The sequence below is a fragment of the Engystomops pustulosus genome, chromosome 11 (genome assembly GCF_040894005.1).
Source record: "Engystomops pustulosus chromosome 11, aEngPut4.maternal, whole genome shotgun sequence".
NCBI lineage: Eukaryota > Metazoa > Chordata > Amphibia > Anura > Leptodactylidae > Engystomops > Engystomops pustulosus.
In genome coordinates, this window is record NC_092421.1 from 22,381,210 (window position 1) to 22,394,517 (window position 13,308).

The 13,308-nt window shown below is 43.7% G+C and overlaps 1 protein-coding gene across 2 annotated transcripts in view; it reads left to right on the forward strand.

Moving 5' to 3' along the window:
- LOC140106742 (solute carrier family 22 member 15-like) overlaps positions 1–13,308 on the forward strand; it is a 158,563-nt gene that overhangs the window by 28,541 nt on the left and 116,714 nt on the right. Inside the window, exon 6 of one of the 2 annotated variants that reach the window (XM_072131359.1) lies at positions 6,495–6,716. The exons of the other annotated variant lie outside the window; for it this stretch is intronic. Coding sequence (XP_071987460.1) covers positions 6,495–6,716 — 222 coding nt within the window. The remainder of the gene's footprint in view (positions 1–6,494; positions 6,717–13,308) is intronic. 2 annotated transcript variants of the gene reach the window in all.

Sequence of the window (13,308 nt, forward strand, 5' to 3'; positions counted from 1 at the left end):
TTAAGTAGGGGACCGCCTGTATTGTTTAACCCCTTCCCGACGCGCGCCGTACTAGTACGGCGCGCGCCGGGTCCCGGTACATGGAGAGTGCCCGCGGGCCGAGCCCTCTCCATAGCCGGTAAGTCTTTGCTGCATATTGCAGCAAAGGCTTACCGGTAACACCCGCGATCGGTGCTAGCACAGCGATCTTGCCGCGGATCGCCGCTCCCCGATGACGTCACGGGGAGCGGTGATCCGTTGCCATGACAGCTTCGGGTCTCACGGAGGCCCGAAGCTGTCTCGTTTTAACCCATTCATTACAATGTGCTATCAGCACATTGTAATGAATGAGGAGTAAAATCCCCATATACTGCCATATTGCAGTATGGCAGTATATGGTAGGATCAGACAACCTAGGGTTAAAGTACCCTAGGGAGTCTGAAAAATAGTAAAAGTAAAAAAAAGTTAAAAAAAAAAAATTCTAATAAAAAAACCTATAAATTCAAATCACCCCCCTTTCCCTAGAACTGATATTAATACTAATAAACAGTAAAAATCATAAACACATCAGGTATCGCCGCGTCCAAAATGTCCGATCTATCAAAATATAATTACGGTTTTTCACTGCGTTTAACCTCGTAACGGAAAATCGCGTCCAAAGTCAAAAATGACATTTTTTTGCCATTTTGGAAAATATAAAAAAAATTAATAAGTGATCAAAAGGTCGCACAGTCCTAAAAATGATAGCAATGAAAACGCCATCAAAATTCGCAAAAAATGACACTATCCACAGCTCCGTACACCAAAGTATGAAAAAGTTATTGCCGCCAGAAGATGGCAAAATAAAAAAAAAAAATTTTGTACAGGAGGTTTTAATTTTTTTAAATGTATGAAAACATTATAAAACCTATACAAATTTGGTATCCACGTGATCGTACCGACCCAAATAATAAATTAGACATGTCATTTGTGGCGCTCAGTGAAAGCTGTAAAATCCAAGCCCACAAGAAAGTGTCGCAAATGTGTTTTTTCACCATTTTCACTGCATTTGGAATTTTTTTCCCGCTTCCCAGTACGCGCCATGGAATATTGAATACCGTCACTACGAAGTGCAATTTGTTACGCAGAAAATAAGCCATAACAGAGCTCTTTATGTGGAAAAATAAAAAAGTTATAGATTTTTGAAGGTGGGGAGTGAAAAATGGAAGTGAAAAAACTAAAAAAGGCCAAGTCGTTAAGGGGTTAAACTGCTACTCTTCTATATAATCTGTGAGGATTCTGTCGGTTTGTGATTAGTCCTGTACTTGTGGTGTAATTATGTCATTGTGTGATCCCTGGGTGGTCATGCCGTACAGCGAAACGCGTGTCCTGGCATATTTCCATATACCTGGACTTCATGACTACGGCTGAATAGGATATTGATGCGGAGAAGTTAGACACAGTTCAGATTCCATTCCCATTGCCCTCCCTTTCTAGTGCTCATTTAAATATCATAACCATCCAAAAATAGCGAATTCTAGAAGCGCTCTTGTAGAAAATGAAACATTTGTATCTATAATTGTTCATTGAAAACAATATTAACTGCCAAATAACCAAATGAGCCGACAGCTGTTCCTTGTCTAATTGGGGCAATTGGACTGCAACTTTATTGTGCAAGTGTTTTTTAAGTGGAATATGCGCTCAACATTTTGTAAAAGTAGGGGAGAATTACTTGTAGACGGGTTACAGCAATATAATTACTACAAATACTTGTGTTCAGATTACTCAAGCGCTTACAGTACATTTTGTCATACTTGGGATCAGGGATGTAACTACAGGGGTAGCAGACATGGCAGCAGCAATGGGGCCCAGAGTGTCAGGGGCCCCGGCATCTAGGGTAATGAGTCTGTATGTGCTGTACGTCTGTTTATGCTTCATATGATATGGTTTATATATTTTGTATGTGGTATTATTTGTATGTATTTGCTGTATGTGTGTGTGTGTGTGCATATGTGATGTATATATGCTGTATGTCTGTTTGTATGATGCATAAGTGTATATGGTACTCTATGTATGTATGTGTGTGTATATGCTGTATATATGGTGTGTGTATATAGAGTATGTGATTTTAACTCCAATTTATTAGGGTACATAATTAGATTTGTTTAAGGGGTAAAAGGGCCCCATTGAGAAGTCTGCTATGGGGCCCTGTCTCTACTAGTTACGCACCTTCATGGGATGTAAATTTAATATTATATACAGTACCATATTTTTCGGACTATAATGGCGCACCGGATTATAAGGCGCACCATCAATAAATGCCTGCTAAAACGTTTAGGTTCATATATAAGGTGCAGCAGATTATAAGGCGCACCTGATTATAAGGATGAATGACCAGCAGGTGGCAGACCTGTGCACAGTTCAAGGCAGCTGTTGTCTGTAAGTGCGGTTCATATATAAGGCGCACTGGACTATAAGGCGCACCTGATTATAAGGATGAATGACCAGCAGGGGGCAGACCTGTGCACAGTGCAAGGCAGCTGTTGTCTGGAAGTACGGTTCACATATAAGGTGCACTGGACTATAAGGCGCACCTTTGATTTCTGAGAAAATCAAAGGATTTTTTGTGCACCTTACACTCCGAAAAATACAGTAGATGCAAGCCTTAGCATAGAAGCACCTAGAAAAATCCAGTGGCTCAATCTCGCAAAAAGAATAATGCAACATGAAAGGATGTGGGAGAAGTGGAAATAAAAAGTACAGAAACATAGCCTTCTTAAACTTTACTCAAAAAAAAAAAAAGTAGAAGCAACCGTGCCTGGTCTAAATTAGAATGTTATAAATTTTTTTTAGACTATGAAATTCTGAATGTTCTTTTGTTGCTTAATCTCAGTTTTGGACCTTTTGGCATCCTGTAGAGATGTATAGAATTGGTTTGATGTATAGTTTTATCTAAAGCAGGGGAAGCTGCATAGGAGAAGGTAACAACCATCCAATCCAATCTTCATTACAGGCTTTCCCCTACTTAAGGACACCCGACTTACACACAACCCCTAGTTAAAGACCGACCCCTCTGCCCACTGTGACCTCTGGTGATCTCTCTGAATGCTTTACTATAGTCCCAGGCTGCAATAATCAGCTGTAAGGTGTCTGTAATGAAGCTTTATTGATAATCCTTGGTCCAATTACAGCAAAAAAATTTGAAACTCCAATTATCACTGGGAAAAAAAATGTTTTTTCTGGATCTACAATTATAAAATATATAGTTTCGACTTGCATACAAATTCAACTTAAGAAAAAACCTCCGGACCCTATCTTGTATGTAACCCGGGGACTGCCTGTACTGTATTTGAAGAAAAGTGGTGCCATGGATATTTTGTCATCCGTGTCCACGCTGGGACTCACATCCTTAAAGGAGTTTTTCCAGACTGTAACTATCAATGACCTATCCATAGAATTGGTGGGGGTGCAAAACTTGGACCACTGAAGATCAGCTGAGGTGCCTGTATGACCGATACTTTATAGATGTAGCCTCAAGCTGCCACCTTTCTCTGTATTGTAGATGATGTTAAGGTTTACCACAGGCTGTTACGTGAACCGAGCCCCCCTCGGCTATTGCGTGTTTTAATTTATGTTACCCTGCAGCCTTCAGCCTTCCTTACCACAGGACAACTGTGGGACATGCAGTTATTCCCCACAATTTCATATGCAAAACCAAATTGTTTCTTTCTGAAAAAACTCCAACAGTAATGGTCATATCCAAGGACAGCCATCTTGTTTTTAAAGGACAACATGACTTCAGTTAAAAATTGTGGGAAAAAAATTTCCCATAGCATCCAATTGAAGAAATGTATATATGACAGGTGAATTGTATAAATGTCAATGCCCAGACGAGAATACCCCTTTAATGAAGTGGCAGTGGACGTACTTGACCCGCAGCTGCATTCATATGGACGATGGGGCCAAACTTCGCTACTCCCATAGTATTGAGCACATGGACTGTAGTCTCTACTACATGTATGACTTTGAATCGTGAAGTGATGGACACATTGGGGCACATTTACTAAGGGTCCGTCGGACGCATTTTCGTCGGGTTTCGCATTTTTTTCCCCTTTTTGCGCTGAATTCCACAGGGGTTTTTGGAGCACGCGATCGGATGTTGGCGCATCAGCCCCTGCTTGCATGCGACACAAATCCGGGGGTGTGGACGCCGGACTACCCGACTGATTCGGACAAACTGCAGAATTTAAAAAGCAAATTGTGTCGCAAGATCAGCACTCACATGTACCGGGAAGAAGAAGGTGAACTCCGGCGGACCTGAGCGGGGAAGCGACACATGCAGGAAGCAGGACGTACAATCTTAGTGAATCGCGACAGCTCCGAATCCTCGTCGGACAATGCACAGCGGAGATCACAGCGGGACGGGTAAGTAAATGTGCCCCATTATTGAAGTATTAAGCCGTATAGTGCTCATAAACTTTTCTCGGTTTTAAGATTGTAAAGGTCCGTTTAGTTGAGCTACCAGCCAGGAAAGTTTACTTTCTGCCCTGCTGTTCTTATGTTTTTTTGTCTTTGTGTTCTGCCATTGGTTTATATATAAATTCCCTTGGCACAACTATTTTAGAATTTTTTGCTTTTCCGATTTTGCTTATTTCACCCATTTACGTTGAGCGTTCAGCCACGCATCCGTGAACTATTTTGGCTTCTCTTAAAATGATATGTTGGGATTGCTTGGATTCAACACATAAAAATGATTAGCAATTTCATATTAGCATGCCATGATTCAATGATTACGGCCATCTGCAGAGAAAACACTTCCAACATGGCTGCTCTTTACCAATGAGATTAGGATGGTATGAATAGAAGGAGAGTTTTCTGTGCTAGACAAAGGTTATTGCACATTATTCTGTCTCATTATTAAGACCAAAAAAAGGTGTTGAAAATCGTACAACTTTGCTCAGTGGAAATTGTGCGAGTTTGATCAGAATGGGGCAAATTTGCTTACCCGGTCGTGTCGCGATCCCCGCGGTGTGTTGTCCGGCAAGGATTCGGGTCTTCCAGCGATTCACTAAGGTCGTGCGTCCAATTTCCTTCATGTGTTGCTTTCCCGCTGAGGTCCGCCTTCTTCTTCCTGGTGCATGTAAGTGCTTGATCTTGCGACACAATTTCGTTATTAAATTCTGCGGTTCGTCCAAATCCGTTGGGTTGTCTGACGGCACGCCCCCTGATTTCCGTTGCATGCAAGCCGGCGCCAGTGCGCCACAATCCGCGTGCGCCAAAAACCCGGGGCAATTCAGCGCCAAAAAGGAAATATTCGGGAAACCCGACACAATCGGGTTCCGTGGACCCTTTGTAAATGAGCCCCATTGTGTCCTGATTTTCATCAGATTGTTTTCAGAGGTTTTTTTATTTGGTTGCACAAATCATCTTTCACCTGTGTCACAATCTCTCTGCTCTTACCTAGTGGTGTCACTTTTTTCACGCACCCATAGATTTCAGTGGGTGTTCTTTTTACTGAGACTCGCATCAAAGTAGGACATGCTCTACTTTTGACACGTCACATAGCATCAGAGACGCACAGCGAGAAATAATACGGAAGTGTGAAAAGATAGTGTCAGAGTTTGGTGCGAGTCCAATGCAACAACAGATCACAGAGGCCTCACCAGTTTTTTATCATAGTTGGGTTAAGAATTGATACAACTATTCTGCTTCCTTTGATTCAGTATTGGGCTTTTTATCATCATCCCATTCAGCCTGCTCAAAAAATGACCATCTCCTCTATAGTACATACTGGACCAGTTACTTTTTTTGGTCAAGCCAACGATTTATGGACCAGACCAATGAGGTTTTTGTAGACTGTTACCAAGGAGACTATATCCTACCCTTTTTGCCGATGCAGTGGAGCAGTTAGTATCTGAAAGTCATTTTACATACAGTTCCTGGAGGCAAACAGTGGTTTATGTTATTTCTGGGAAAAATACTGTATATAACTATATGTGCACCTTAAAGGAAATCTGCCATCAAAAACCATCATGATAAACCAGGGACATTACTCATAGATCCAGGCATCATGACTGTGGTAATCTTCTTCTATTTGTTATCCGTGGCCTCCTTCCTTCTAAAATCAACTTTTACAATTATGCTAATGAGCCAGAAGAGCTCTGGGGGGAACTTATAAGAGCCACGCTGTACTGTAGCTTTACAGGCTGTTACACTATCTCTCCCTCCCTCCTGCTCCCTCAGCACCCCCCCCCCCTCCTCTGCCTGTTGGAATCTCACAGCAGCAGAGGAAGTTTCAGTACACAGTGAGAGGGGGGAAGTGCTGAGGGAGCAGGTGAAGGGTGAGACCTGCTCCTGCACTGTGTAACAGCCTGTGACACTCACTTTAGCCAGTTTCTGGATGAACCTAAGTCACTTGAAAGCATTTCTTTACTTTTGCTGTGATCACAGTTTCATATAATATATATAGTTTATTCTTCCTGTTGTATACTTTTACGATAGAAGGTGACACATTTGTTTTTCTTTACCGCTGTTAGTTTGCTTCCCGAATCCCCAAGATGGCTGTACTCCCGCAGATACACAGCTGAAGCGGAGGCAGTCTTACACCGTATAGCTTGCGGCAATGGCAAGGAAATCCCTTCCATAAAATTAAAGGAGTGCAACGCCACGCCGGGAACTGCTGGCTCAGCACGGAGCGTCTTTGATTTGGTGAGATATGGAGTGCTTCTCTGGAGGACCGTCATCTTGATGTATATCTGGTATGTTGAACTTTTTTTTTTGCCTTATTATGTTTGCAGATGTAGAAGCTTTTGTTCTATTTAAAGGGGTTATCCGGGTTTTAAAAATTACTTATGGCCGGGCTGGGGAGGGCAATTTAAACACAATAAACATGTACTTAACTCCTCCGGCGCTGCCGATGTCCCGCGCCGCGGTCCCTTCGATCCGTGCCCCTGTTTGTTTACAGGGGCACAGAAGCCGCGCACAGGGAGCTTCCGGTCCACGATGTGGCCGGCTCCTCCCATCCGTCCCTATCTCTCAGCGTTGTAAGCGCTGGGAGATGGTGTCGGACGGGAGCTTCTGGCCCCCTTGTGCACCCTTGTGATGAAACCGGCGTGCAGAGAGGACCAGCCGCGGCGCGGGACATTGGCGGCGCCGGCCGAGGTAAGTACATGTTTATTATTTTTAAATAGCCCTCCCCAGCCCGGCCCTCAGTAATTTTTAAAACCCGAATAACCCCTTTAATGCACTCCCATAACTTTTTCTCGCATCTTGTAGGATTTACCGTAGAATAGCTTCTTAGCCGGCATGGGCATAAAAGCTTACGTCATACCGTAGCATCAGTTTTTGCTTGAACCAGGCTTTGCCCGCCCCTATAACTGCAGTTTTTCAGAATTTCCTGCCTCCTGACTTGGTATCACAAATTATTTTTCTTTTTCTTCTTCTAAAATGCGTTTAATTGTTCTGGCAAGAAAAAATGAACTGATTTACCATTACAGGAGGCCCAGGCGTACGTCTCCAGCGATGCAGATCATCTCACTTCACTAAAGCCATTTACCGGGACATCAATGTAATTGTTTCTTTTTCTTGTTTAATTTCGAACTAAAAAAAAAAAAAAAAAAGAGGCATTTCTTAATTTGCAAAAATGTATTTTTGCAGTCGGAAAAGAAAAAAAGGAAGCAGATGCCGAAATTTTTCATGATCTCCGTAAAATATGCCATTGGTTTGTCTGTAGATGAGGTATATAGACACAAAGCCAATGATCTATTGAGGCTATTTTACATCTTGTGGTTAATTATTACAATGACAATACTGGATAATTCTGTGTAATAGGGGCAGGTTAATTGGATTTTTAACCCCTTAAGAGCGGCGCAAGCAGGGGCTGCCATACAAGACGCGTTGCTGCGGGGCAATGACAGTGTTTAAGGGTCAATAAAATGAAAGGCAGGTATTTAATTTTGTGGTGTCTATTATCTTTTTGTACTTGTTTTCCTCTGCCTGCATTAAGTAGGGCATTTTATTAATGGCTCTTATCGCTAGTTGTTGACAATATGTAATGAGAGTGCTAGATACTCCCTTTCCTCTCTTTTATATCCTTAGCTAGATTAAAGATGTGAATTATGTTGCATTGTTTAACTGTTACCTAAGCCTTTTGAGATGTTCGCTGGAAGATCATGTTAAGAGAAGGCCCATAAACCTTAAATGATTACAACTCAGGGAAGATATAATACAGTATATAACAGAGTAACAAACGTGTGTCTCAGCAGTTCTGCAGGACGCAATGACCGCCTAGGTTGTATAACTATATCACAATGATCAGGGGAGTTTATGTGACTGGGATACTAAATAACCTGTCGGGGGACGAGAAGAGAAAATTAAATGGTCATTTAAAATAATACCCTGTTATATGGAGACGCTGAAGGCTGAATCTGAAAGATTCTAAACTGTATGGCAAAATAATTGACAAAGGGATTTAATGGGGTTCTTATACTTGGCCCGGCCAACTACTTATATTTTTAAAAAGCTATTACAGAAGGTCCTATAGTTTCAGGTCACAGATGAAGCATTTCTGATGACAGTCACCTAGTATTAAAAAAAAGGGAAAAAATTTAACATTTTTGTCGTTTGGTTTTTTTGGCATCCCGGAGAAGAACTACTTTGCATACCCTTTACCTGCCTATAAGACTTTCTATGCCAACTTTCTATTCTCAAGGAGAAACCGTCTCTTCCCACACCCTTATCAAAAGCCTCTTAACCTGCTGACCAGTGCCCTACTCCTTCGTGATGTGGGGCAAAACCTCCAAACAAGAAGCAGTCTGTAGATGGGTCAATTTTTATTTGATCTTCCTTATTAAAAATATTTGGCTTGGAATTATAACCTAAGTTTTATTGCAGATCCTCTTATAGGGTCATAGATTGACTTACATTTTCGAAGAAATGTAAGAAGAGCAGTTGGGTCGATTTTGGATCCTAAACGAAATCAACCCTTTTGAAGTTTTTATATGTTAAAAATTGGAAAAAAATAAACTTTGATACTTACCTGGATCAGTCACATAGGACTTACAGAAGATCAGATCAGAAGATCCCGCATTGGTGCATTTACTCGCAATGCTGGAAGTGAATTCCCCCCAAATTCCTAAAAATCATACAGGAAGATTTTGGACACTAAACCACTGGCCCATAAGGACCTGTTGGTGGTTTTGTGTCCCAAATCCCCCTGATGGGTTCCCTTTAAACTTTTGATCAGGCTGCACATCTTACCACTACAGCTTTGAATGTGAGACCATCATTTATAGACAATTATCTTGGGTATCCCAAACATAAATTTAAAAATGGAACTATATGCTTAGTTACACGGAGTACTGTCATGTCACTATCTTGTTACTGTTTTTCTCCAGGTGGTAGAAGAATCTTTTTCTTCTTGTATGCCACAAATGACAATCTGTTCTCTCATCACCTCATAGCTCAGCTTGGGACTGTACATATACATGTCCCCCAACGGTCGTGTGAATGCAGTCTAAGTCTGCCCTCTGGGATATTGGCCACAAGCATTAGGTCCTTATTGTTTATGAGTCAAATGTGACTTCCTTACCATTCTAGGCTTTCCCCAAGAATACCACCTCCATGGCACACACCATCACGCCCTTCCCTTATGATTTTGTGATGGGCTGTCCCAGCCGCCTCTCTGAAAGCTCTAAAAAAGGTTAAAATAATGCAGTGTAGCAACATAGGCCCAGCATGTGTAGAATACTGATGTCATATGGGAGGGGGCAGTTGAGCTAAGAATCTTTTTGATCCATGCTGATTGTCTTAGCAGACTTAGGTCCCCATAGACTTCAACTTCTACTGCCAAGTGGATAATAAAAGAGAATACTTAACAATTTTTTAGTTGAAGCAGATATTTTAAAAACTTTTAGGCCTCATTCAATTGGGTTGAACGCTCCTCAACCCTTGGAACTCTGTGGGGGTTGAGCCCCCATTAGGGTTGTGTGCATGAATTCTTACTTACTGGGGCAGATTTACTTACCCGGTCCAATCGCCATCCAGCGGCGCGTTCTCTGCAGTGGATTCGGGTCCGGCCGGGATTCACTAAGGTAGTTCCTCCGACGTCCACCAGGTGGTGCTGCTGCGTTGAAGTTCCCCGGAATGCACTGATCTTCACCAAGCCGGACCGAGTGAAGGTAAGCGCGAGTCCCGCAACACTTTTTTTTTTTTTTTAAATGCGGCGGTTTTTCCGAATCCGTCGGGTTTTTCGTTCAGCCACGCCCCCTGATTTCCGTTGCGTGCATGCCTGCACCAATGCGCCACAATTCGATCGCGTGCGTCAAAATCCCGGGGCAATTCAGGGAAAATCGGCGCAAATCGGAAATATTTGGGTAACACGTCGGGAAACCGCGAATCGGGCCCTTAGTAAATGACCCCCACTGTGTTTCACAATAGAACATGGGGTGTTGGAAATTCAAGGGGAAACCTTGTTTGAGTTTCAATTCAAAGATCAAAAGTGAGGGATCAGTATGTTGGTGTACTAGGGCAGCGGGGACAATGACGAAGAGTTCTGCACAATAGAGGCCTCCACCCGAGCTGTCACCAACACTTTCTTAGAAATGGCTCTTCATCAAAGCGCTCATTATGATGCCAATTACATAGCAAAAGAAAAGTACACAGAGTATGTGCGGCGTCTAGTGAATCGCCAAGTCTTCTAATTTATAACGACAAGATTTATCTCTGAAGAGTTGTCTTTCTACTTAAGATGCATTTTCCGTCTTTGCATTTAGCCTGGAGATGGTAATCCTTTAATCATAATAACTTGCGAGCAATTCTTGCTCTGGATGTAATGGGAGCTCTAGAGGAGTGTGTTCAAATAACAAAAGCAATTTGGATGTATTTTAATAATTTTGTCTGTGTGGAAAATTGCCGTACAGGCTTAGTAATAAGGTATTGTGCGACATGGTGACTAATGTGAAAACCTTCCCCAGACACAGAGACCAATACAAAATAAAAAGCTACGAGTGATTAAATGTGATAAAAAGCCTCTGTGATATCATTACTATGAAAATCTCGGGATCCTGGCACGTCATTTGGGACTGGGGCAAGGGCAGGCAGGAAAAGCGGTGAATGAAATGTTATTTCGCCTGCAGATGTGTCCAACCATGATTTCATGATTAAAAATGTAGTATGGTAATAAAAGCACTAAAAGGCTGCGAATACAGCACCGGGAGGCGGTACATATAGCGTATAACTGTGACACAATATCATTCCACAATATTGAGGATATAGAGTATAACACACATACACCACAGGAATATTTCACTCTAGAGTCCTCCATATATAACACATCTGCTAGAATTTCCAATATGAGGCTGTTCTGTGGCTCTTTTTGATTTTGAAGATCCAAAATGACCAAGGCTTCAGGGTGGGCATATTCCCGTCTTATCACAGATGCTGACGCCATCTTTGGGTGCAGTCTTGGGCACAGACGCCATCTTTGGGTGCAGTCTCGGGCACAGACGCCGTCTTTGGGTGCAGTCTCGGGCACAGACGCCGTCTTTGGGTGCCGTCTTCGGGCACAGACGCCGTCTTTGGGTGCCGTCTTCGGGCACAGACGCCGTCTTTGGGTGCCGTCTTCGGGCACAGACGCCGTCTTTGGGTGCCGTCTTCGGGCACAGACGCCGTCTTTGGGTGCCGTCTTCGGGCACAGACGCCGTCTTTGGGTGCCGTCTTCGGGCACAGACGCCGTCTTTGGGTGCCGTCTTCGGGCACAGACGCCGTCTTTGGGTGCCGTCTTCGGGCACAGACGCCGTCTTTGGGTGCCGTCTTCGGGCACAGACGCCGTCTTTGGGTGCCGTCTTCGGGCACAGACGCCGTCTTTGGGTGCCGTCTTCGGGCACAGACGCCGTCTTTGGGTGCCGTCTTCGGGCACAGACGCCGTCTTTGGGTGCCGTCTTCGGGCACAGACGCCGTCTTTGGGTGCCGTCTTCGGGCACAGACGCCGTCTTTGGGTGCCGTCTTCGGGCACAGACGCCGTCTTTGGGTGCCGTCTTCGGGCACAGACGCCGTCTTTGGGTGCCGTCTTCGGGCACAGACGCCGTCTTTGGGTGCCGTCTTCGGGCACAGACGCCGTCTTTGGGTGCCGTCTTCGGGCACAGGCGCCGTCTTTGGGTGCCGTCTTCGGGCACAGGCGCCGTCTTTGGGTGCCGTCTTCGGGCACAGGCGCCGTCTTTGGGTGCCGTCTTCGGGCACAGGCGCCGTCTTTGGGTGCCGTCTTCGGGCACAGGCGCCGTCTTTGGGTGCAGTCTTCGGGCACAGGCGCCGTCTTTGGGTGCCGTCTTCGGGCACAGACGCCGTCTTTGGGTGCAGTCTTCGGGCACAGACGCCGTCTTTGGGTGCAGTCTTCGGGCACAGACGCCGCCTTTAGAGCAGAGTAATTTCACAGTAGTTGTAGAAAGTTATCTGATGACATGTTGAAAGGTTAATCAATGTATTTTGTGGACTCAATCCCCGATTAAGTATAATCTTGAGATTTCTCCCTCAAGTGATGTGTGTGTGTGTGTGTGTATAGCACATTTTCATACCATATTTTAGTCTATGTGAGAATCAGAAGATGACAGGGTCCTTGTAGATTATTATCCTTATGCTGTAGTATTAAATCAAGGAATAATATCACTAGGATTTGTAGAATGATTGATTATGACCCTGATCTACTGTACTTGTTTCGTGGGTCTGCAACAAAAACTCTATGTAATTGAATAGGGCTGTGTTGCAATTCCCTGCAGAGTGGATGAAATATGCTTTGCAGGGGATGAAGCACATGGCTTGTCAATCCAGGCTACCGACATGGGATTAGATTTGCGATTATAGGTGTCCTTATGTCATTAGTCGTTAGTCTGGTTCTTATATTGTGTTTGTTGCCCGTTTTTCCTTTGTATCAGTAACTTGATTCAATTTAAAACTTCCATGCTATATTATTACAGTATAGAGAGGCTGCAATCTTAATAATGTTGAGCAGCAGTCGCTACTTCCAATACTTCCAGGTGGCAGGTGCATCCTAAGTGTCTGTACCATCTGTTCACAATCCAGCATTCTGATGTATAGGACTTAGTGCACCTGTGCCCTGCAGTGCTGCGTCATGTGCTATTGGGATAAGTGATATTCAAGAACTTGAGATTCCACAATTGGCTTGTCCTTAGTAGGGCATCATGTTAGTAGCCCCCCAAAAGTGATTTAAAATTTTACTGTGATGATAATACCCATTTAGCTTCAATTTGGCTTGAAAGGGGTATTCCCACTGTCTCTATCAGTCCTGGTGTGCACAATTTCGGTTCCACTAGACACGACCCTGTAACTTCTGACTTT